The sequence below is a fragment of the Protopterus annectens genome, chromosome 1.part1 (genome assembly GCF_019279795.1).
Source record: "Protopterus annectens isolate FY-2018-M chromosome 1.part1, PAN1.0, whole genome shotgun sequence".
Lineage (NCBI taxonomy): Eukaryota > Metazoa > Chordata > Ceratodontiformes > Protopteridae > Protopterus > Protopterus annectens.
This window is the reverse complement of record NC_056726.1, coordinates 343536313-343562358: the sequence shown is the minus strand read 5'-3', so window position 1 is coordinate 343562358 and position 26046 is coordinate 343536313. Positions and strand designations below refer to the sequence as shown.

The 26046-nt window shown below is 41.3% G+C and overlaps 1 protein-coding gene across 2 annotated transcripts in view; it reads left to right on the top strand.

The window, feature by feature from the left end:
• POLI (DNA polymerase iota) overlaps window positions 1–26046 on the top strand; it is an 869655-nt gene that overhangs the window by 821648 nt on the left and 21961 nt on the right. For both annotated transcript variants that reach the window (XM_044075156.1, XM_044075163.1), the window contains one exon: window positions 18052–18182. In XM_044075156.1, coding sequence (XP_043931091.1) covers window positions 18052–18182 — 131 coding nt within the window. The remainder of the gene's footprint in view (window positions 1–18051; window positions 18183–26046) is intronic.

The window sequence follows — 26046 nt, the reverse complement described above, 5'->3', positions numbered from 1 at the left end:
AAAATCCTGTTAAATTATTAGCTTACAACATCAAGGATAAAGTGGTTTGTACTATAATAACACAAGATAGAGTGTAGAGTTAGGATAGTTGGGTTAGTCATGTTGCAATAATAGTGTGAATAATCAGTACTTATCAAGTCCTCCGATTAAATATAGGTAGCACATATAGTTGTAACATTCTTGCCGTTATAGATAAATATAAAGAGAAGGAGTTATAGCAGAGTAGTAGATAGTGGAGGATTGGGATAGTGTCAGGTTTTGGGAAGTGCAGATCTGGTGCATGTGCATTGCCATAGAGAGGAAAGGTGTTGTCTTAGGGATTTTTTTTTAAAGAGGACTGCATTGCTAGTAGTTCTGAGTGATGGAGGGAGAGAGTGCCATAGTTTAACAATAGTAAAGGAGTAGAGCATTTGACCAGCTGAAAGGTTAGGTTTTTCAACATTCAGAAGCAATTGATTTTCAGGCAAAGAATTCTGTTAGGGTGGTATATGGTAAGGAGAGAAGGCAGGGCAATTTGATGGTTTGAATATGAATTTATGGGTGGTGGTTAGTTGTAAATATGTAAGATAATGAGGGAGTTATAGCCAATTTAGGGATTGTAAATAGAAACAGTGATGTGATTATTGAGCATTGGTTACACATTTTGTAGTTTTATTATAGCATGAGTCAAGTTTAGATTTCAAGGAAGACTGGATATTGATGAAGAGAGGAGCACCATAAACAAGAGACGGCAGCAGAAAGGAAGAGGCTAGGGATAATTTAGTGGAATGATTAAGGAAGTATTTGTGTCTGTAAAGCATGCCCAGTTTTTGATGTGTGTTTTTGATATTGTTGTGAATGTGGAGGTTGAATGTAAGGTTTTCATCTACGATGACACCAAGTAGTTTTGTGTTTAGGACAACCTCAATGATGGCGTTGTCGTTAGAGCGAATAGAGAATTGGTCCTTGTTTAGTGAGGTGTTTTTTTTAGGTGTAAATAACACAAGTTTAGTTTTTTTTAGAGTTTAGGGTGAGAAGATTATTGGTCATTCAGGTTTCTGTAGAGATAAGGGCATTTTGGATGAGTGTATGTAATTCTGGTGGGGAATTGGCTGTACAGATGATGGTAGAGTCATCTGCGTATTGGATGACTGTACCTTGACTAAGAGTATAGTGAAAATTACTGATAAAGATGCTGAACAGAAGGGGTCCTAGTATGGAGCCTTGGGGAACATGTGTGGTTGTTTTAAGGAAGGGAGAGAAAGACTGTTGCCATTTGGTTGACTGTTGTCTGTCTGAGAGGTAGCTAGAGAACCAGTTTAGGGTAGGGGAAGAGATGCCTGGGTTGGAGAGTTTAGCGAGAATTAGAGTGTGGGAGACCGTATCAAAGGCCTTTGAGAGAGCAAGAAAGAGTGATGCAACAATTTTTCCAGTGTCCAGGGCCTGGTTAACTGTGTCCAAGGAGGAGATGATAGCTGTGGTTGTGCTATGGTCTGGAAGTTGGTTGGGAATACATTTTTCCAGGATCTTAGAAACTGGGTAAGAGGATGGCAATGGGTTGAAAGTTACAGATGTCATTATTATTTCCGCCTTTATGAAGAGGGAGAATATAAGCTTTTTTCCAAATAGTTGGTATGTAGGACTCCTGAATGGATCTGTTAAGGAGTATACTGATGGGATAGGCAATGGAGTTAGGTGTTAATTGTAGGAATTCTGGTGGAAGGTTGTTAGGGACTTTGGTGCAAGGTTTGAGTTTAAGAAGTATTTTTTTATGGTGGTGGTTGGTATAGGAGAGAAGAAGAAAAGCTGGGTAGAGGGTGGGTAGAGGTATTTAATGAGGACAGATTTGAGGGAGCTAAGTTGGATTGTGGGAAGTTGGAGGTGAGATTAGCTGTAGTAGTTATGAAATATGAGTTAGAGTAAGGCTAATTCCATGGGTGTCTTATCTGGGTCTGGGCAGGGATTATTATTTAAACCTGAGTTTAATAAGGAATTGCTGGAGCCCCAGAATTTTGGGGGGGGTTTAAGTGTTTCGTGGAGTAATGCAGCAACCATTTTTATTTTTTGTGACTAGGGTTTCACCTGGTTGCGGAGCTGTTTATATTGTATTAGGTCAAAAGGATTTTTTTTTTTTTTTTTTGCCACTGCTACCAAGCTGTATCCCTGGTATTAATGAGTAGTTTGATGTACCTAGTAAGCCAGCTGGCATGGTTACTTTTTACTCTTGTTTTCTGGAGTGGAGCTGAATTGTTAAGGATCCTGAGGAAGGTAGTGTTGAAGAAAACTCTACAGCATCATTTGGGGAAGGACTTTTAGTGGGTTCCAGTTAATGATCTGTAAAGTTTGGTTGAGGGTGGATGGGCAGAAGTGGGATAAGTCTCTAACTGTCCCTACACTGGTGATTACTTAGTGTTGGAGTACTTTTATGGGTTGTAAAGCCAGGTAAGTGATCACTAATACTATTGGGAAGTGTCCCTATGGAGGAGATTCTGTTTGGGGCAGAGACCATGATCCAGTCAAGAATAGAGCCACCATTATTTCTGTTGGGTCTAGTTATATTTTAATTAGTTGGGTGTAAGTTATACAAGTTGATACTGGAGGAATGGTTGTGGAGTGAGATGCCTAGCCAGTTGATATTCACATCCATCAAAATAATTGTTTTGTTTTTTATGTTATTTGTAATCCAGGATAGGACTTCCTCTAGTATAGAAATGTTATTGCCTGGTGGGATATACAGCACTATAGTATAGAGGTTCTTGCAGTTATTCATTTTTAAGTAGGCTATTAATATTTCTGCTGTGGAAAAGTTGGGAATAGGTTTAGTATGTGAGAGAATATTAAGAGTGTTAGGGTTTATCAGTGCGACACCTCCTTTTTTTTTGTGTGGTCAGTCAGATCTTAAGCACATATAGCCTGGGGGTAAAAATTTCAAGTTTTTAATACAGAGCTTTAGCTGTGTTTCTGTAGTGGGAGAAACATCTGGTTTGTTGAATGCAGTCCAGGCAGTAAATCAGGAATTTTGTTCCTGATACTTTGAAGGTTAATGGTAATGAAATTCAGCGATTTATAGGAGTTAGGAGGGTTGGAAGGGGAGGAGATGGGGCCAGGGTTGGGATGAATGTCTCTGCATAGGGTTAGGTTGAAATAAGTATGTGGGAGATTTTGACGGTTCTTGTTTATTTTTTGATATAGGTTGGTATTTTAAATTCAAGTTTGTTTTGTAATTGTCTTGTAGGGGAAGGTTTTTTAATTTGGTTTGTAAGATTATATCTGATGCATATAGGCTGGAAGATACTTCACAGAAGGAGGTAAGGGCTGGTTTTTGTGTTGCAGTTATGGATGTAGGTTTGTAATTAATGTTGTAATTTTGTAGTGATGTTAATTGTAGTAGGAGGAAAAAGGCTAGAGGGAGGCTGAGGAGTAAAGTCTTGGAGGTGAGAAGCATGGTTGAGATGGGATTTGTAGTTAGGAGATTAAAGAGGTTAATTCTGAGGATATAAAAAGTGTTTAAGTGCAGTATAGTACATAAATTGAGATTGGGTTGGTTAGTAATAGAATAAAGATAGAGAGTTAAGTATAATTTGGATTAGGGGTTAAATGGGTATGTGAGGATAGGTTTGATAGGGTGAGTTATGATGATAGTATGATAGGGTTAAATTGACAGAGATGAGTGTGATTGGATGGTTCGAATGGTAGGTGGTGTTACGGCTAGGATAAATGTAATTGCATGGTGGTGGGTAGGATTTGGGGTAGAAGAGGGGAGTGGAGTTAGCCTGAGGACAGCAAAGGGTGAATGGAGCATGCTGGCCCTGGCCCTACATCTGACATTGAAAAATAAAAATAATCGGCAAGGTGAGTTATAGTTGATGATAAATGATAACCTAGAGAGAACTAATGAAAAAATAAAGTTAGAGAGAAAGTACAACAGTATGGGTTCAGATAGAGGACAAGAAGAAGCAACCAGGGTAGGGAAAAAAGTGGGGGAAGCAGAGAGAGGAGAAACCAGAACAGAAAAGTAACTAGCTAAATTGAGATAGACCAGTTGTTAGGACACTTTTGAAGAATAATTACAGGGGTTTATTAGTAGTGTCTAGGGGAGGTTATACCAAGGAGAATAGAGATACAAGGGCGGTAACTAGAAGGAAAGAGTGATTAGAGAATTGTGAGGTAATGTGCAAAGGGAGCCGCTTGTACAAAGACAGAGGGATGAGTGAGTACTCAAAACTAATTTCTAGTCACATTAACAGTAGTTAAAGGCAGTAGATCCTTGCTAGGAGGTTCGGGCTTCCGCTGGGATAAAGGTAACAACTTTTTTTAAGTTGCAGCTTAACTTGGGACTCGCTGGCACGAGCTCCTAGGTTAGGGAGGTCAGAAAGGGGTGCACTTCCTAATAAAAAGGGAGAAAAAAATATGTTTAAAAGGATATAAAAAGATTTAAGGCACTGGTTCAACTTAGCTAGGCACCTAGGTAGTCTGAGAGTGTGAGTGGAGTAGAGACATGAAAGTAACTAGGAATAAAGGGTGGAGGGGTAGCACAGGGAGATGGGACTGGAGGGTATTAGAAAATATATAATAAGTAGAAAGCATGGATTGAGTGGAAGTGGTGGTTTGAGAAGAAAAATGGATGAAGTATGTAGAAAGAGGTTGAATGGAGGTGTAAGAATAGAAAAATAGAGTAGGTAGCAGCAAGGAGACTAGAAAGAGCAGGGTAAAGTTTTAGCTTAAGTATATTGTGATGAGAGAAGAGAAAAATTGATAGAGAAAGTAGAAAGTGAGGTTGAATGGAGGTGGAGGTGTAAGAGGAGTAAATAGCGTAGGTAGCAACTAGAAGATAGAGCAGGGTGAAATACTGGGTCTATATTGCAACATTGAACGCTTAAAACAGCAAACAATGTTACATTGACACATTTTCAGCGAAAGCTGAAAATGTCGAATCCAAAGAACAGCAATTTCTTTCCTAGGGAAAGAAATCGCTCTTCAACCCCAGCAAAAAAAAACACATTACACACTTCCAAACACATACACACATACCCAATCCTAATTATACCCCCCAAAAAAAGTAAACAACTAAATACACATATGCACATAACCCAAACATACATTTAACAAAAAAAAAAAACAGTAAACATTTTAAACTATATGCACTTACCTTAACCCGCACCCTAACCCTAAGGTCAGTAACTGTTGCACAATCATGCTCGGGAGCTGTACCGAACAAGGGACCACACTACACTTCAAAACACGGCAAAACAACGAAGCGGTCAAGCGACTTCTTTCCCAGGGAAAGAATTTGCTGAACAGCTGCTTCACTGTTTTGCCTGTTTGCTCTACGTGTCGACGAAAACGCATTCGACATAATACGTTTTCGTTGTACTCACAGGAACCCGAAATACTAACTTAGGTATGCTGTGATGAGGGGAGAGTCTAGTGGCAGTACAGTTGTTAAAGTACCAGTAAACAATTAAAACATCAGGCCAGGTAATACCTACAGATAGAGGTTATCAAGTAACAAGTGGAGAGTACAATTGAACTGAACTGATAATTTGCAGCAGACTGAGAGTTAAGCTCGACTGCTCATAAAACCAGCATTCAATGGACTGACTTCAGGAAGAATGATTTAAAAGAAAAAAATCTTAATGACTTAAAATATAGGGCAAAAACATAATAGTCCTACACCAGTAATATAAGGCTGAAACATCCATGTTTAGGTAGATAAGATATTATATCACAGCAATAAATAACAATAGCATATAATCTCTAAGCAAGCAAGCCATTGCGGAGCTTGGAGACAACACTTTATACACTTTAAACACAGTTTCCGTTTCTCATATCCTGAATAGTAATACCAAATACCTTATAATTATGCGGGCGTATGCGTAGCATGGAAACAGAGCTCATTGCCAATGCAAGGGAAGAGGAATACTCCAACAGGGAAGGATAACATGGTCCACCAGACTAGTAAGCTGGCCTGCTCCAAGCCACCTAATCTTTGTCATAGGGGTACAAATGGACTAACAAGGCAACCTCTGCAGAAATGAATGGAATGTAGCTCTCCTGCTTAACCCAGGAATGCCTGGCCATGCACCCTAATGGAAGGAATGGGTCTACTGGATGAAGGTAATGATGCCTTTGTGCAGGTACATATGCTGGGGACCACCGACAGTAAGGTAACTCCAAATGTAATACTTACAGTATTCCTCAATGGTGTACAGTTGCATTTATTTTTGCTCTTTTTCACTTCATCTTCTGTGTTTTGGGATATGTCTGCAATCCTCTGTATATGCAGTGATGTCTTGTACTGGGATATGTATGCCATCCTTGGTGTATGTAGTGATGTCATGTAGTGAGATATGTATGCCACCCTCGATGTATGTAGTGATATCATGTATTGGGATATGTATGCTGTCCTCGGTGTATGTAGTGATGTCATGTATTGGGATATGTATCCCGCCCTCAGTGTACGTAGTGATGTCATGTATTGGGATATGTATCCCGCCCTCAGTGTACGTAGTGATGTCATGTACTGGGATATGTATGCCATCCTCGGTGTATGTAGTGATGTCATGTATTGGGATATGTATGTCGCCCTCGATGTATGTAATGATGTCATGTATTGAGATATGTGTGCTGTCCTCGGTGTGTGTAGTGATGTCATGTATTGGGATATGTATGCTGTTCTCAGTGCATGTAGTGATGTCATGTATTGGGATATGTATGCCACCCTCTGTGTATGTAGTGATGTCATGTATTGGGATATGTATGCCGCCCTTGGTGTACATAGTGATGTCATGTATTGGGATATGTATGCCATCCTCGGTGTATGTAGTGATGTCATGTATTGGGATATGTATGCCACCCTTGGTGTACATAGTGATGTCATGTATTGGGATATGTATCTCACCCTCGATGTATGTAATGATGTCCTGTATTGAGATATGTATGCTGTCCTCGGTGTGTGTAGTGATGTCATGTATTGGGATATGTATGCTGTTCTCAGTGCATGTAGTGATGTCATGTATTGGGATATGTATGCCACCCTCTGTGTATGTAGTGATGTCATGTATTGGGATATGTATGCCGCCCTTGGTGTACATAGTGATGTCATGTATTGGGATATGTATGCCATCCTCGGTGTATGTAGTGATGTCATGTATTGGGATATGTATGCTACCCTTGGTGTACATAGTGATGTCATGTATTGGGATATGTATCTCACCCTCGATGTATGTAATGATGTCCTGTATTGAGATATGTATGCTGTCCTCGGTGTGTGTAGTGATGTCATGTATTGGGATATGTATGCTGTTCTCAGTGCATGTAGTGATGTCATGTAGTGAGATATGTATGCCACCCTCGATGTATGTAGTGATATCATGTATCGGGATATGTATGCCACCCTCTGTGTATGTAGTGATGTCATGTATTGGGATATGTATGCCGCCCTTGGTGTACATAGTGATGTCATGTATTGGACAAAGAGAGCACACCTAGCCACTGCATCTGCTGTGTAGGTTGTACCACTCACACAACTGGATTTCAATCCCAAAAATCCTTGTGAAAAAGTCTGGGTTTTAGGGTGTTTTTTTCTCTTTTTTCTATATATGTTTTCTGCCCTCATGTCTGCTGACCATCAAGCTGCTGCCATGTCTGCCTAGTTGTTCCTCATTAAGGTAACAGCTCTGGTACCCATTCATTCCACTCTGGAGTGAGAGCCACTATAACCCATTCATTCCTCTGTGAGATTAGAGCAGTCAGTAGTATTGCTGTCAATCAGAAAGCAATGATGGGAGCATGGGATTTTTTTTCTTTTTTTACTTTATATCCCTACCCCCTAATAGTGATGTAAGCATTTGCATCATTGCTAGGCTAGCAGTGCTCTCCAGGCAAGATTGTACATACTCTCAATAATGTGCAGAAAGAGCTACTGGGAACCTAGATTGAGTAGACACTCCCTTACCCCTCTCACAAGTGTGGCCTAAGTTATGGAGATTAGCCTCCAACTACCCATGGGGTGGCATAGCCAGCAACTGCAGAGCCATCAAATCCCCCTTATGGGTAGGTACACTGACAAAAAAACTCCTTATGCATCTTCCCAACCAGCTGATGTTCATCGTGTTTCACTGTTTCAGTCATTACTGTTGGGTTATCCTGCTGGCAGGCTACCTGTAGTCGGCCCGATTCCAAAGTCTAGGTCCGGCGTTGGTTGCTGTCACCTCTTCCCTGACGTCAGTGCGCCAGGGGTATAAAAGAAGCAGCTGACGCCATTTTCTTCAGTCTTTCTTGCTGTGCGGTGCCCGAAGCATAAGCAGTTCGCAAGTGCCGGTCGGCCGACTCCTGAGATTTTCAAATCAGAATTTCAGATCCGAAGTCTTCATTAAAGCTAAGTACCCCGTTGGGGAAACTTTTTTCTTGCTCCAGACCGATGTCAGAAAAGTTAACAATTGTATTTCTTTTGGAAAGCAAATACCTCATAAGGATTTTCACTCTTACTGTATTCCTTGCCTAGGCCCTGATCACAACGTTGCTAGTTGTCAGTTTTGTGCTAGATTTAACCAACGCACTATCAAGCGTCAGTTTGATTTTGCTTTCCATTACTTTGGCCGAAGATTTAACTATATAATGCCATCGAATCAGCCGACGACCGCAGTTTACAAAAAACGCAAGGACAAGGAAAAGGATAGGCATCCGAGGTCCAAAACCGACGACGAAGCCTCTTCTAGGCCAGTCGCCGGTTCGCCGGTTCTCAGTGAGGCGCTTTTGCAGCCCCTGGCGCCCGCTACCTCAGAGCCACAGGCCGCTTCCGACTCCCACATGGAGCCCACTGGGCCTCTGGATACTCAAGGTATTGGAACCTCGGAAATCAATCCCTCAGGTGGGTCCAGAGCCGCTGAGCAGGCATCGGCTTCTGAGGGTGTTTTCAGACCTACACAGCTGTACATTAAGCCATCCTCAGCTTCAAAGACAAAGACTAAAGCATCATTAAAGACAAAGAAACAAGTACAGCATTCTCCTACTCAGACCACCATGCCTAAGAAACAAATACTCAAACTGGCTGAAGACCTAATTACTTTAATCAGGGGTACCCATCCCCCTCCTGATAAGAGGCCTAGGCAAGAGACAGAGTATGATTCTTCTGATCAGGTTTCCATTTCTTCTGATTCCTCTTCTGAACAAGATTACTCCATGCTCCCCTATGAGGATTCAGATTACTCCATGCTCCCCTATGAGGATTTAGATGCTGAAGAATCCACTCTCCTCCTGAGGATTATTCTTTTGGGGAAACCTTACACACCATGAGAGAACATTTCCACTGGGAGAGCCAAGATTATTCTGAATCTAAGAAAAGGCTCAGAGATTTTCTGCTTCTTCCCCAACACAGACCCCTAGCTATTCCTCCTGTGCTAGACATTGTGGACGATGTATTCACTGAGTCCAGCCTGTCCCCTGACTCTCTCCCCCCTGCACCTGCTAAGCCAGACAGATATTACAGGGTTCCTGATTCTCATAAATCCTGTATAAAAACCCCACTGCTGACCCAGAAACTATATCTCAAGACCCCAAGGGGGTTAAAGCTTCCACTGCAAAAAAACCCTGTCCCCTCTGATAGGGATTCAAGAGCTCTGGACAGATGAGGGAAAAAAGTCTACACTTCTGCTACCCTGGCTGTAAGGGCCTTAAATTGTCAGTTTCATATGCTTAAATATCAGCAATATTTAATGTCACAGCTTAAACAGAAAATGTTGACAAATACTGAATGTTCAGAAAACAAAGAATTACAGGATTTATTGTATGCAGCTGAACAAGTGGGAAAGCACACTTTGCAATGTGGTTATGATTCACTAGAGGCCTCCTGCAGGGCTGCCGTTTCAGATTCTGTTATTAGAAGGCATGCTTGGTTAAAGGAACAAAATCTGCCTGATCATGTTAAAGCAAAATTATTAGATGCACCATTACAGCATGATACTTTGTTTGGTACTAAAGCAGAAGTAGTATTGAAAAAAATGGAGGATAAAGCGAAATCCATGCAGACAGTCAAGGATTTCTTACAGGTACAACCACCCAGATTTAGCAGAAACTGGCCTTCAAAACATTGGTCCTTTCCAGTGTCAGACAGACCACAAAGAGGCAGATACAGGCGTCCCAGAGGCAGAGGTCAGCCCCAAGGTTCATACAGACCTAAACAATGGGGTGCTACTACCTCCAAGAGCAGAGAAGACAAAACACAACCTTACAGGAAACAGTCTCAATGACTTTCCTCTACCAAATACAAGCACTTCTCTATTGGCAGACCCCTTAGGGGGAAAACTAGCACTTTTTTCTTCAAATTGGCAAAGGATTACCCAAGACAAACGGGTACTGAACATAGTGTCCCAAGGCTACAGGTTCCATTTCCACACTCTACCAAGGTCAAAAGGTATGCCAGACCTGCCACACAATCAATGGGCAGAGGCACAAAAACAAATTACAGCCCTCATGGACATGAGGGCCATTCAGCAAGTACCAGAACAAGAACAGGGGCAAGGATTTTACTCCAGACTTTTTCTAGTACCCAGAAAGGACAAAACCTGGAGACCAGTACTGGACCTGTCTATACTAAACACATTTCTGGAAGTTCCAAAATTCAAGATGTTGACTCTACAGCAGCTACTACCCATGCTGGGCAACAAGGCTTGGCTCGTAACCTTGGACCTAAAAGATGCATACCTGCATGTCCCAGTCAGACAATCTTGCAGAAGATACCTCAAATTCATAGCTGGCTCAATGCATTACCAATTCTCTGCACTGCCCTTTGGCTTATCTACTGCGCCCAGGGTCTTCACAAAATGCCTGGCACCAGTAATTGCGTTTTGCAGACAGAGGAATTCAAATATATCCCTACTTGGACGACTGCCTAATTCTAGCAGAGAACAAAGACATTCTTCTAAAGCATCTGGCGTTTGTAAAGAGATTACTAATTGGCCTAGGGTGCACAGTAAACAAAAAGAAATCAAAACTAGTGCCCTCTCAAGAGATAATATTCCTGGGTGCAAGCTTAAACACAACTACCCAGATGGCTTATCTCACGCCAGACAAACAAAAGCATCTGACTACTTACTTCAAGATATTGGCAACAAAAACCCACTTATCTGCAAGGAAAATCCTGCAGGCCTTGGGTTTCATGGCATCCTGCATCCTACTAATTCCATATGCCAAACTGCATATGAGGAAACTACAATGGTATCTAAAAAGTGTTTGGACTCAACATTGCCACAGCCTGGAGACAGTAATTGCACTCATTCCCTGCTTGCAACAGGAATTTCGATGGTGGGCAAAAGCCTCTCACCACAACAAGGGTCTGCCATTCAGGTTACCCACAGCCAGACAGACACTGACAACGGATGCATGCGACTATGCCTGGGGGGGCACATATGGCAGGAAGATGCATTCAGGGCACATGGCCTGCAAACCAAATGCATCTTCACATCAACCAAAAAGAGATGCTAGCTGTTCAAAATGCCCTGACAGCCTTCAAGGACCTGCTTCATCCAGGACAACTACTGATAAAGACAGACAACACTACGGTCATGTGGTACATAAACAAGCAGGGAGGTACACATTCCTACCCCCTTTGCAGACAAGCAATGACCTTATGGGACACGGCTTTGGATTTTCAAGTTCACCTGCAAGCACAATTCCTACCAGGAAAAACAAATACTCTGGCAGACGAACTAAGCAGAAACCTCATGGATCCCCACGAATGGAAGCTGGATCCACAAGTCTTCAACATGATAACAAGGAAATGGGGACGCCCAGACATAGATCTATTTGCCTCCCCTCACAACTGCCAATTGCAAAGATTTTGTGCAAGGGTATATCACAAACAAGCATGGAAAGTGGACGCCCTATCCTTCAGCTGGAAAAATCTAACAGTATATGCTTTCCCCCCCTTTGCCTCTTTTTCCCAGGGTACTCCTAAAGGTCAGACAAGAGAAGCCAAACATGATACTGATTGCACCAGACTGGCCACGCCAGCACTGGTACCCAATTCTGAAGAGCTTGTCTCAAGGTCCAGCATGGATATTGCCTCAAATCTCTCAATTGCTGACCCAACAAAACAGTCAGATCCTGCACAGCCATCTCAGGACCTTAAATCTGGCAGCATGGCGGATAAAGTAACCATTCAGAACACTCCACTTACAAAAGCTGTTGTGGACATTATCTTGGAGGCCAGAAGACCCAGTACCAGAAAATCTTATGCCGAAAAATGGAAGAGATTCTCTGCTTGGCACCAGGAACAAGGCATAGACATGAGTGTGCCAAATATACCTCAGATTTTACAATACCTAACTGAGATGCTAAACAAAGGCCTTTCCTTCTCATCTATTAAGATTCATGCCTCTGCCATTTCAGCTCATTACAATATGGAACCACCTCTCTTTTCTCATCCTTTACTAAAACAGTATCTCAGAGGAGCCAAAAACATTAGGCCTCCTAGGAGAGCACCAATTCCGGCCTGGGACCTCAATTATGTTTTGGAAAAACTCACACTGCCTCCCTTCGAGCCAGCTTCAACAGCAGATATAAAATTCTTATCCTGGAAAACAGCTCTGCTCCTGGCAGTAACCTCTGCAAGACGAGTCTCAGAGCTACAAGCACTCATGGCTGTGGAACCTTTCATCATTTTCCATGCAGACTGGGTTTCCCTGAGGACAAACCCCACATTTATGCCTAAGGTGGTGTCTAGTGTGGCCCTTAACCAAACCATTCACTTGCCAACATTTTATCCTAATCCACAGAACAAGGGTGAAAAAATTCTGCATTCTTTGGACATACACAGGCAGCTGAGATTCTACTTGGACAGAACTAAAGTTTTCAGAAAAACTCAGCAACTTTTGGTGTCATATGCTGCAGGTTCACAGGGAAAGGCTGTCTCAAAACAGACTATATCTAAATGGATTAGGCCATTTCATCCATTTCTGCTATTTACAACATGGCAAATCAGTGCCTAAGGACATTAGGCCTCATTCCACCAGAGCAGCAGCCACCTCAGCAGCCTTCCTCAGAGGAGTACCAACCAAAGATATCTTAGAGGATGCAACTTGGAGTTCAGTGCACACTTTCACAAAGCACTACCATTTACCTCTTTATTCTACGTCCAGGGCAGGCTTTGCCACTGCAGTTCTGCAGGGCCTCATAGCCTCTCCAAATCCTATTTAGTCCAGCCACCCTACCTCAGCTTTGGGATTCAACCCAACAGTAATGACTGCAACAGTGAAACACGATGAACATAGTACAGTTGTGTACCTACCATAAATGTAGATGTTCGATTGTATTCACTGTTGCAGTCCAGGTTACCCACCCACCATCCCCCTTTTCTTTGCTGGGGCCTATCTACACTTCTCTATTCTATACAACCGTTTTGGTGTATTTGCTTGTAATGAAGAACATGTTATTTCTGTGAATGTATTTTTATTGGCATATTCTTTCAGCCTTCCAATTTAGGGGCACCTGACATCTGGGGCAAGAAAAACTGAAGAAAATGGCGTCGGCTGCTTCTTTTATACCCCTGGTGCACTGACGTCATGGAAGAGGTGACAGCAACCAACACCGGACCTAGACTTTGGAATCGTGCCGACTACGGGTAGCCTGCCAGCAAGATAACCCAACAGTAATGACTGCAACAGTGAGTACTCTCGAACATCTACATTTATGGTAGGTACACAACTGTACTTTCCAGCACCTTAGCTGTTAATCAAACTCAGGTTTTCTGGATCAGAATCAGGGCTCTATATCTCTGCACCTCAGAGTTGGGTATTTTATGCTGCTTAGATTATTCACAGTTATTCACCTAGTGTAGTGTTTGAGTTGTAAGTAAAAAAGACAGATACACTGAGGATGTTGTTGAAGCTGTGTGATCTTTATTCAAACTGAGCTGTCCAGAAGAAAGTGTACTGTGTGATTTTAACATCACTTGAGCTTCCCCATTAATTTTTAAAATATTTTCTCCACGTCTTGCTTTATACATCCCCTTAAAAATATAGACATAGGTCTAGATGCATATATATATATATATATATATATATATCTATATATGGATCTACGTTTTTAAATCGAAAGTACGGTTCATCGAACCGTACTTCCTCAAACTTACTTCCACTGAAGTGCATTCCATCGCGGAATAAAAAAACAAAAACTAACTAAAACAGTAAAATAACACACTAAACAGTGTTATGCAGGGGGGCAAGCCCCCCTGCACCCCCCCCACTTTAATATTCTCACTCCGAGATCGCACTAAAGTGGGGAAAAGAGAATATTCCCTTACCTCCACTATACTACGATCTCAACAAAATTTTCCTTAGTTGTACATCAACAGTATACGTTGATGTACAACTAAGGCAACATGCAAACTGCATGTTTTTCTTATTTGTTTACTTTAGCAAAAGTGCATGTTTGACAAAATGCACTTTTGCTAAAGTAATTTCGACAAAGTACGGTTCGATGAACCATGAACCATACTGTCGATAAAACAAATAGGACCCATGTATATATATATATATATATATATATATATATATATATATATATACACACACACACACACACACACATCTACTTCACATGACTGAAAACTCAAAGTACTGAATTTCATTTGACCGAGACCACAGTACTTAATTTTCATAATACTGTAAACTCCTTTGACTGAGTCTCATTATACTGAAAGCTTACAATGCTGAATTTCAAAATACTGAATTTTAAGCCATAGACGTGATGTGTGTTTTCCTTCACCTGTGACATGCTTTATATCCTCCTGCAGGTTACTGGAAGTCATGTGTAGAGTTTGCATTGCTTTTTACTGAACAGCTGCAAAACTTTTCCCAGTCAGTTGTTTCTTCCTCTCTTTTTGTAGCTGATTTTTTTCCAGGTGCTCTATATTTATTTTTTCCTGACATCTAGGCAGCACACTTACTAGCCAGTTACTGAAATTTACCCATGAACACAAACGTCTACAACCCTTCTCTGTTGAGTTTGTTTTCATACTGGGAGAGCTAGAGTTAAGCTGTTACTCAATGTGCAGCCATCTTGGAAGTAAACCTAGAGTCTTCTGATCTGAAGTCAGATGCCTTATCCATTAGGTCACTTGGCTAACGACTGATTATTATAATTTTGGTGGTACAATGGGATAGAGCCTTCTTCGTATGGAATTACATTTGCCACAAAAAATACTGTTCTATTGGTTTTAATTCATTTGGTCTATGGAATTGTGGTTAATTGGATTGGGCATCATTTATTTGGTACGTGTGTATTTTCTGCTGCCAGTATGAGTGAAATTCTGTTCAACTGATTTACTGTGTATGACTTTTTTATAGCATTTCCAGTTTTTAATAACTGTTTGTTTTGAGGTATGCTTCTTTAACATGGTTTTGTCCGAAGTGGCCCAGGCCAAAGTGTTAAAGGTGTGTAGGGGTGATTTTTGTAATTTTTCACATCCGCTAGGATTGACAGTTAAGCCTTGCTGCCCCAAAACAGATATATGTGTATGTGTGTACTGATTAGACAGAGTAATATGTACTGATTAGACAGAGTGATATGTACACTTCCGTGTATTCTGTAGTCTATGTATAATTTTCAGTTAGTGTCTTGCTCTGAGTCTGTTTCTCAGCACATGCATAGTGTTGTGTTGACTTTTGTGTTTTCAACATTTTGTGGGTGCTCTTTTCCTTGTATACAAATGCAGATGTTGATGTAACATCAGATAAACATGTATACAGAACTTAAGTAGGATGAAAATGCAGACTGACCTGCTTATGTAGGTTCATAGGTAGGTACTAGGCTATCAGCCCTAGGGCCTATACAAGCCCAGCCAAAAAGGTACCCTGGCTTTTGCCACCCAAGAAAATTATTTTCCTGTACCACTGTCGAGCAAAGCCACAGAGGTGATCCCCGGGATGAATTTCCTATTTCCCATCCAATCATCAAGATTTTTCTTGAAGAGAGCTAATGAGGAGCTTTGTTTGATATAGATATGTAATTTGTTCCAGAGTATGGAAAGTCTCTGGGACAGGAATCTATCCCTCCAGCATGTTCTGTTTATTGTGGTGACAAGGTTTAGGTCCCTAGAGCGTGTAGCTCGGAGGGATTAGCATCTGTTTAAGTAGTGCATGTCCAACAGCTCTGGGTTTGACATAGCTTTGTATGTTAGGCAGAGATCACCTCTGAGTAGGTGATATGCAATGGAGTAAAGCTGGAGTTTTTTGAGACGGTCTGTGTAGGGAATCTGTTTGAGGCCGGTAATCCTCTTTGTGAGGTATTTCTGCGGCCTTTCCAGTTGTTGTAGATGTCTTGTGAGGTACATACCAAAAGAGGCGTTGTACTCTATAATGGGTCTAATGAGTGATGAGTAGAGGGGAACAATGACCTCTTTTTTTCTGGATGAGAAACCTTTTGTGATGAGGTGTGCCACGTAGAAGGATTTCCTGACTACTGTGGCGATGTGATTATCAAAGGAGAGACTACTGTCCACCTGTGTCCCAAGGTCTCTTATCACACTTTCGGTGTTAAGTATACTACCGCCTATGTTGTAGTTCATGGGTACAGAGTTTTTACCAAAGGGGATGACAGTGCACTTTTTTGCATTGAGCTTGAGGCCATGGCTTTGACACCAGGCATCTGTCTCAGTGAGGCCCTTTTGTAGGATGTCCACATCGTTAGAGTTTTGATTATGGCTCCTAGTTTGCAGTCATCTGTGAACTTCGTTAGCTAAAGACTTTCTGTGTTAGCCTGTACTTCAGAGAAGTAGATACCAAACAGGAGAGGACCCAGGACTGAACCCTGTGGTGTACTCCACTTGTCACTGGTCTGAAGTCGGATTTGGAGTCTGCTACTTTCACTGTGTGGGTTCTGTCAGTGAGCCAGTTGGTAACCCATCTTGTGACATAGGGATTTATACCTAGTTTAGTGAGTTTATCTATAATTCTAGAGTGGGGGATGGTCGTCGAAAGCCTTGGCAAGATCTAGATGGGCTGTATGAACCACCTTACCCTTGTCTATGGCTTTGGTGACTGCTTCAAAGAAGTCTATCCGGTTTAGGAGACATGATCTGCCTTTTACAAACCCGAACTGGGTGGGGTCCAGAATTTGGAGATTACCAATGTCTTTGTTTATAGGTTCCATGATGATACGTTCCATGGCCTTGCAGACCAGGCTCGTCAGGCTAATGGGGCAGTAGATCCCGGGGTCCATGGTACCTCCCCCCTTGTGGAGTGGGATAACCGTCGCTGTGTGCCATTCAGCAGGCACAAAGCCTGAGGTGAGGCTATGATTGAACATGGTACTTAGGTGGGGTGCCAGTTTGTTCTGTAGTTCATGAAGAACGCAGCCTGGGATGTTGTCTGGTCCCATGGATGCTGTGTTCTTGGCTTTGGAGAGTGTGGTTTTTACCTGTGCAGTTGTGATTACAGGAACTTTGCATTCTTCCAGTATAGAGATATATTGCCAGCTTCAGCAGCTTATCAGTGAATGTTTATACATGGAGACCAGTGTTTATCCAGTTTATTTTGTGATGCCACCTTTGTGCAACTTGCACAGTGTTTCATACTACATTTATTTAAAATTAGTAGTACAGTTAGTGTAAAGAATAGCAAGTTCCTTACTGCTATTCACTCCCTATAACCCCACAGCCATCACTGTTACTATGTTGTATTTTTACTGTTAGAGCACACTGTATCATAGTAAGATCAGACAAATAGAATGTTGCAACAGAGGAGTATATACATGTAAGCATTTATTTGAATTTGCACAGTCTTTGTATTTATTTATGTATTTTTTTTAGTCCTTTAAAAATGAAAAACAAAAATGGCTGTTCATACTGACAAAATAATTATTGAAGTCATACAGACATTTAGGATATTAAACCCTTTTTGTCTGCCTAGTTTATGTAGGGTTAGACACCCAAAACTGTCTAGTGGCATTAATAAATACTGTACAAAGTACAAATGCCAAGATAAGTTTTTACTTATTCTCAGTTTATCATCAATATATTTTTGTTTGGTTGTGCCACACATATTTTACATGACTCTTAAACTTTTTCCACAGGATAAACAAAGATGGAAGGCAACCACATACAATACGGTTGACAACACGTCGCTTTGCACCTGGTGTATATTTTAAGAGGGAGAGTCGACAGTGTCAGATTCCAAGCCACATTGTTCAGAAATTTGGCACAGGTAAAGGTGTTAGTGTTGTATGTAGGTCATTAACTGTCACAGATGTTTCTCTGTTGTTCCAAATTCAAGCCATTTTTATAACTTTACTTAACCAAACTGTTTACATTTGCTCACAGGTAAGGAAGGCGTGATTGTCCATCTTACCTTCTCATTTTGTTGTACCTACAGTGACATATTTTACTCATCTGGAACTCTCTAGCTTTATATTCTGTTTTCCATTAACTTCACTTCCAGAGTGTTGTTTCCATTATCATAGGAGGTTACTAGGCTATTGGCCCTGAGGCCCTTATAAGCCTAGCCAACAGTTTAGCCCATGTTTAGACAAATCAGCACCCATTGCCCCTGTCCAGCAGGGACATGGGTGGAATCCCAGGGGTATATTTTCTGTTTCCCATCCAGTTATCCAGGTTGCGCTTAAAAAGGGGTAAAGAGGTACTCCACTTGATGGTGAGAGGGAGTCTATTCTATTGATGAGGGAGTCTCTGGGACACAAATCTGTCCCGCCAACAAGTCTTGTTGATGTCACAGACCAGGTTGAGGCCGCGCGTGCGGGTTACTCGAGTGGAGTTTGACTTTTGGATATGTAGCAGTCCCATCAAGGTGGGGTCCATGATCGTCTTGTATGCCAGACAGAAGTCACCTCTGAGGAGTCTGTATGAAACTGAGTAGAAGGATAGGGCTTTTAGACTATCTGTGTATGGTAGATGTTTGAGGCCCTGGATTTTCCTGGTGTGGAACCACTGTGGTCTCTCCAGCTGCTGCATGTGCTTTGCGAGGTACATGCCAAAAGGTGCATTGTACACAATAATGGGATTTATAAGGGAAGAATACAGGGATTTATGACCTCCTTGTCCCTGGATGAGATACCCTTACTTATAAGGTGGACCATATAGAAGGCTTTTGTACCACGGGAGCAACATGGTGGTCAAAAGTCAGGTTGCTATCAACCTGGGTGCCCAAATCTCTCACGACTGATTGAGTGATTAGGACGTTGTTATTAATGTGATAATTTGTGGAGATGTCACTCTCTCCAAAGGGGATGATGATGCATTTTTTTGGTATTCAGCTTGAGGCCATGTTTCTGGCACCAGTCATTTGTCTGAGTGAGACCCACTTGAAGGATGTCCACATCACCAGGGGAATTAATGACAGCACCCAGCTTGCAGTCATCTGCAGACTTGGTTAGCCGTAGCCCACTGGTTTTGGCCTACACCTCAAAAAGTATATCCCAAATAACAGAGGCCCCAAGACTGAACCCTGGGGTACGCCACTTGTTATGGGTTTATTGCTTGAGGTGGCTTCCCCTATTTTGACTACGTGAGTTCTATCAGTGAGACAGTTTGCTAGCCATCTGGTAACATATGGATTGATGCCTAGTTGAGAGAGTTTATTTATTATGCCCAAGTGAGGAATAGTTTCAAAGGCTTTGGCCAGGTCAGGGTAGGTGGTGTGCTCCATCTTCCCCTCATCCATGGCTTTGGTGACTGTCTCAAAGAAGTCAACCAGATTTAGCAGACATGACCTCCCCTTGACAAAGCCAAACTGTGTGGGATCAAGTGTTTGGAGGTTGCCAATGTCCTTGTTAACGAGGTCCATGATAATCTATTCCATGACCTTGCAAATCAGGCTAGTTAGGCTGATGGGTCTATAATTTCCCAGATCGGTGGACACTCCACCTTTGTGTAAAGGGATGACAGTGGCTGTCCTCCACTCAGCTGGTATGAAGCCAGTACTCAGGCTTTGGTTGAATAGGGTGCCTAATGGTGCTGCAAGTTCCTGCCCACGTTCACGTAGGATGCAGCCTGGGATGTTATCGGGTCCCATGGAGGCTGTATTTTTTGCCTTTGAGAGAGCAGTGATGACCTGTTCCCTAGATATAAGGAGAAGGGGGCAGGTGCTGGGAATGTCCTGATTTACTGATGGGGGGACAGAGGGGTAAAGTTTTTGCTGAATCTGTCAGCCAGTAAGTTTGGCCCTTGACCACCAGTTCTGAACAGTTCTGGGTGCTTCATATGAGGTTGTGGACATATGTGAAGAAGGCCTTATGATTGTCTCTAGTAGATGTGGCTAATTTGGACTCGAAGTTTGCTTTGGAGGATTTCACTAGTGCTCTTATTTGCTTATTCAGTCTAAGGAGACATTGCTTCCAATTGGGCACGTGATCCTTCTTGGTCTTGGACAGCTATTTTTTCCTTTTGGTATAGAGTTTATTTATTGCAGATGTCCACCAAACAGGTTTACTGTTCCTTGCGGAGGATGACTTAGTCCTATAGGGTATTCCTGATTCCATGCAGCAATATAAATGCTCATATAGTGCTTTGGTGTAGTTGTGGATATTGGTGCCAGTTCCTACAGTGGGGGAGGGAGCTGTGAAACTATTTATACCATCCCTCTGGAGGCTGCAATCAGCTTTGGAGAAGTTTTTATGTTTGATCCTAGCAAGAAGGGAGTTTGGGGAGATGGTGACTTTGAAAGTGACCACTTTGTCGTCGGACCTTACCAGGGAAGATGATACTATAGGGATGCTGCAGTGGTTACTCATGTTGGTTAATACCAAGTCCAAGATATTATCACCCCTTGTGGAGGTATCGACTAGCTGTTTCAAGACATTTGCATTGACAAAATCAAGGACTCTCTGGGCATTTGTGTTCTGACATGAGTAGTTCTTCCAGTCTATGTTTGGGAAGTTAAAGTCACCCAGGATCAGGGTAAAGGGTTGAATCTGGATAGATTTGAACAGGTCCAAATAGGCGGGTTGGGCATCTTGAGATAGATTTGGGGGCCGGTAGCTAGCTATGATTTGAATAGGGGTCTTATCAATTGTTAAATGCACCTGGAGTGTCTCCTGTGTGTCATACTGTTTGACCAGCCTGGAGGTGTGTATGTCTTTAATGTATATTGAAACTCCACCTCCTTTGGCTTTACTGCCCACAGTTTGGGGTCTGAATGTATGATGGAATGAGTAACCAGGTAAGCCTGGGGTGCTCTCCGCAGCTTTGAACCAGGTTTCTGTGACTGCACAGATGTCATTATTTTCCAGAGTTACGAATGCTTGCAATGAGATCAGTTTCATGTTTAGACTCCTAGAGTTTAGCAGCATGACCTTTAATTTGTGTTTTGTTGAAATTTTTATGTTGATAGTTTTAACCTCATCACTTTTCCCAAAAAAGGCACTATAGGGGAGGCAAGAGCCTTTGCCAGAAGCCTGAAGCCCAGGTGAGACAGATGCAGGCCATCTCTGGCAAAGCATCATGGTCTGTTGATCATATCTTCCCAGGCTGTCAGGTACTGTATCTCCCTGGAATGACACCAGAAACTAAGCCAGTTGTTAAAGTCAATCATTTTCTGTGATTATTGGGGCATCATTCTGGGTGAGGCAGAATCTTGCTTAAGGCTAGGGACATACCTCCCTGGGACGCATTGTGCTATTAACATCCAGTTATTTTTTTTTAATTCTTATGATGTGTGCCTAAATGATTTTTCTTAAAATTGCTTCCTTTACTACATCTTTGTATTCTGAAGCTAGTCCATACGTGTTTGAAAGTGTTTTACCTTAGACTCTTCATTGTTTTAAATGTTATCTTTAGAATCACTTATTTTCTGTATATTTCCAGAATGCTGTTCACAAAAAAAATGACTTGTTACTTAATGAAATGGTGTGTAATTCATCATCTCCCTAGCATTTCTTGTGCTGATGCCGTTTCCTTTATACTGTAGCAACCCACCCATAGGCTGACACTGCATTGCTCTATGGCATTAGCACGTTCAGGTTGTATAATATGTGTACCCTGCAGAAAACATACTAACCCACCATAAAACTGTTTCTCCCACTGTAATACATCATTATCATTAGACTGGGCTGGATGGCATGGAATCAAGAAGTAATTGGACAGTTGTTCTGCATATAGTAAACTGAAACACCAGTTTATTAAATTTGATAACTATAAGTCCATTGAGGTAACTAAAGTAAAAACTACTCATTTTAGAAAAAAAAGCCAACTTTACAAGATGAGGGTATAATTATAACAAAATGAAATGCTTAAAAAAACTTTTTACTTGATCTTTAAAGCTTATTCACATGCTACTAATCCTAATAAAGTATGAGCACAGAATGTTCACATCACTATTGTCCTTACTAGGAATATATTTCCAGAGGTTCTTGCAAATGTAGATTTTCGTTGAGTACATTCCTTGTTTGTGTTATTTCGTACTTATACTCCAGAATTATTGCATGCCACCATACCTCTCAACCTCCAGATGAGAGAAACAGGGACAAAGGACCTTAAAATCAGGGATATACATGGACAGCTAATTAACATATGCATATTCAAGTAAGCACATTAAGGACACGCTCACACATGTTCAGACACAAAGGACATCATTTTAATATAATTTACTAAAGATAGTTCTATAGATTTAGAAACAGACACACATAATATGGGATTATTCATATTTTCAGGCAGGTGTAAAAAAAAAAAAATCAAGTAATACATGCGCACATACCCTCACACCTGACCCAAGAGAGTTAATTTTATTAAAACAGGTGTTTAAACATTTGCAAAACACCAGTACACACAATAAGGCAATTCACATTTAACTGTTGACTACACTGACTATTGGCTGCAGGTCTGCACATCATTTCCCTCACTTTCATATCAGACTAAATCAGCTATTCAGCATCAGCCTTTTGGTAGGCAGAGTGGGTTTCTGTAACTGCTGCTGTAGAATTTTCTTTGATACAAGCAGCGGTTGCTTTTCTTGCTGCTTCCAGCATGTCCTTTGGATGTTTCACACAGTAGCAGTCATTGTCTTCATTCATCTTTATCGCTAATAAAGAATTTAATGTTTTGGCTGAGCTCCGTTTTGACTTTGCGAACCATGCTAAATGCTTGCTCTGCTTCACTGTTTGAGTGTGGCAAGCAAAGGACAGTTTCATCAGTTTTGGAAGGTCGACAGGCACCAAGCAACATGGGCCAGTACTTTAGGAAATTAGATGTGTCTGATCCATATGACCGCTCAGTCATCTGATTGAAAATGCATCATTCAGTTTGCAGCACTCCATTCGTGAACACCAAAAAACGATGCGAGTACCAATATCTGCAATAATGATGGAAGAATGCTACATTTTCATAGCTGGATCTAATAAGCTGACCATGTTCTCCAGCAGAGGATCTTTGGCAGGGAAATATTTTTCTCATTTTGAGTGGGACTGCAGTGTAAAACTGCTTGACTCTCGTGAAACGTTTCTGTTCTACTATTATATGCCTGTTATCCATATTTTCATCCAAACAGGTTTCAGCTTTAAGACCAATATGGATTTCACTGTCTGGAAGGAAGTTGTCTTGCAGATCAAAAACTGAATAAGTAGTAGTTACAGTGTCCAGCAACTGCCTAGCAGTTGGTGGTATGTGTACCCTATTAGCATATGCCTGTAGTACTTTCTACATATCATTATGCAAGGTGAGCAATTTACTTTCCATACCTTGCATTTGCACATTGAAGTTCTGCAGCAGTTCAGTGGCATACTTCAGTAGCAGGAATGCCAGCTTAATGTCATGGCTCTGCAGTCTTTCAGTTATGAGCTCCACTTTAACAGTCCGTTGTTCATAAGACATGAAGTAGGATCTCGAGGCAGGTCACAAGGCAAGCATTCTTTTGATGTGTTTTGTCAAACTTAGACACTGAGTGGGAGCATACCTGATAAGTTACTTAGTGAGTGGTAGCATACCTGATAAGTTACTTAAACATTGAGTGGGAGCATACCTAATAATTTTGAGGAGTTCAGTGTCCATGAATAGTGCAAACTCTTTAAGCTTCGTCTGACATTGTACAATGCCGGAAAAGTAACAGTAAATGTTGGATATTAGTTCCTTCACAGGTACAGACATTGCCTTTACGCCAGATTTAATGCATAAATCTGCAATATGGCATAAGCAGCTCATGTTGAAAATATGGAGGCTAAATTATTTTTGTCTGGCTCGTACAGAATTATGTTCATCAGTTATTGATGAATCATCGTCTGAAGAATAATCCACCATGTTGCTCACAGGAATGTCAAATGTGCTCAGAATGTATTACATAATCATAAATGGCTTGGTCAGTTCCACTGACACAACCAGGCATGTTGAGGAATCTAGCGACATTTTGCCACTGCCAAAGTAAAAATAAAAAAAATAAAATAAAAAAATAAAATAAAATTACAAGCAGTTTGTCATCCCCCATATCTGTACTCTGGTCGAAGTACAGACATTATGTCACTTTCTGACACATTTGTGCAATGTTCTGCTGATTGCCCCCATTATATCTCTTACAGAGCAAGCAGCCTTTGTTGCTCTGCACCTCATTTTTTGCACCACTTCTGGATCCATGCAGTACCTCTCCATGTACTTCAAGAAATGGCCCCAGTCGTAAAGAGCAAATTGTGTTCAAGGAGACTTATAAAGGCTACTTCAGCCTCCAATACTTTATAGTTGGTTTACTGAGTGACAAATATTTGTCACCTTCCTCCCAGTAGAATGTTGTATGCTCATTTTTGTGCTTTTCAATATCCATGAGTCACGGTAGATCACTACTCCCTCCATTTGTAGCATTAATATTGGTAGCACATATCTTGCAAAAAGCAGATTAGGGATCACACCTGATTTCCATTACCCAGTCAAAGGTGACCTTCCAGCTGCCTTGGAATGTAGTCATTTGCTTCCTCTCAGGGGCAACATCTTTGGAGAAAAGAGAGTGTAGTTAGAAAAGCTTCAAGGTAACAAATGTACTGTGAAATATACTTAAAGTAAAATGAATCTTCTGTAATGCCAAACAGTAATCAGAAAGCCTTACCCTTCAGAGTTGATCCAGTGTAACAGTGTAAGAAGGTTTGCATTGCATCCCTTTCCATTGCGCCATGCTGTTATGTAATTCAGCCATTACTTTGCTTCTGAAGAAAATAATTGTAACAATTCAGTTAAAGGATGAGAAACCAAGCCAGAAACCTCCGTAAATGTGTGTAACTCGGTAAGCCAATTTAATACATACCAGCATATGTGGGCATAAAATCTGAATGAGCATTATTGCAATGATTCATAATGCATCTAAGAAAAAGCTCATTATTGCAAATAATTCGTAACGTATCCAAGCAAAAGCTCATTAATGCAAATCATGGCTATTATACCACATTGGCAGATTAATCGTTACTTAGCCAACCTTAACCTCACAAGGTTTATTTTGCAGAAATGTTTTCAGCCAGATACAAAGTATGACAGTTAGTGAATGCAAAGACAACTTCGAACATGAATTATTAGAACAGACCAAGGTAATGAGAAAATCTGATAATTCTGTCGAATGCACAGTACTTGTGTGCACTACAACTTCATACATTAACTTGCCATATTCAGACAACTGGGGACAAAGCAGACACATTGCGGGGGGGGGGGGCAGAATCATAAAGGGTCATATTTTTCAATGTTATTCTAGGGTGGTAGAACAGGCTTTGCAGTAGCTTACATTTTCTGAAGAATATACCAATTCAAATACTTAGTCCTGTGCACTAACATAAGGTACGACTTTGTTCACTTCCAAAAATACTTAAGTGGGTCCTGCCTGGGCATATCATAACACTAAAACCTATGTAGACATGTATATCCATAGCGCACATATCTCTAGACTTGTATATGCAAATATTGATAATACACATACTAAGAAAATAAACAAATGGCAGTTAGCATTCCTATGTGCCCACACCACCATAGCTACCACCTCTAATGTCCAAGCAAAACACTGTACATTGAGGACTCAGAGTCATACAGTTTGGCACACTCAAAATACTCTGCAAATTTATCAGAAAAAAACATCATAGCTAATATTTTAGAGACAA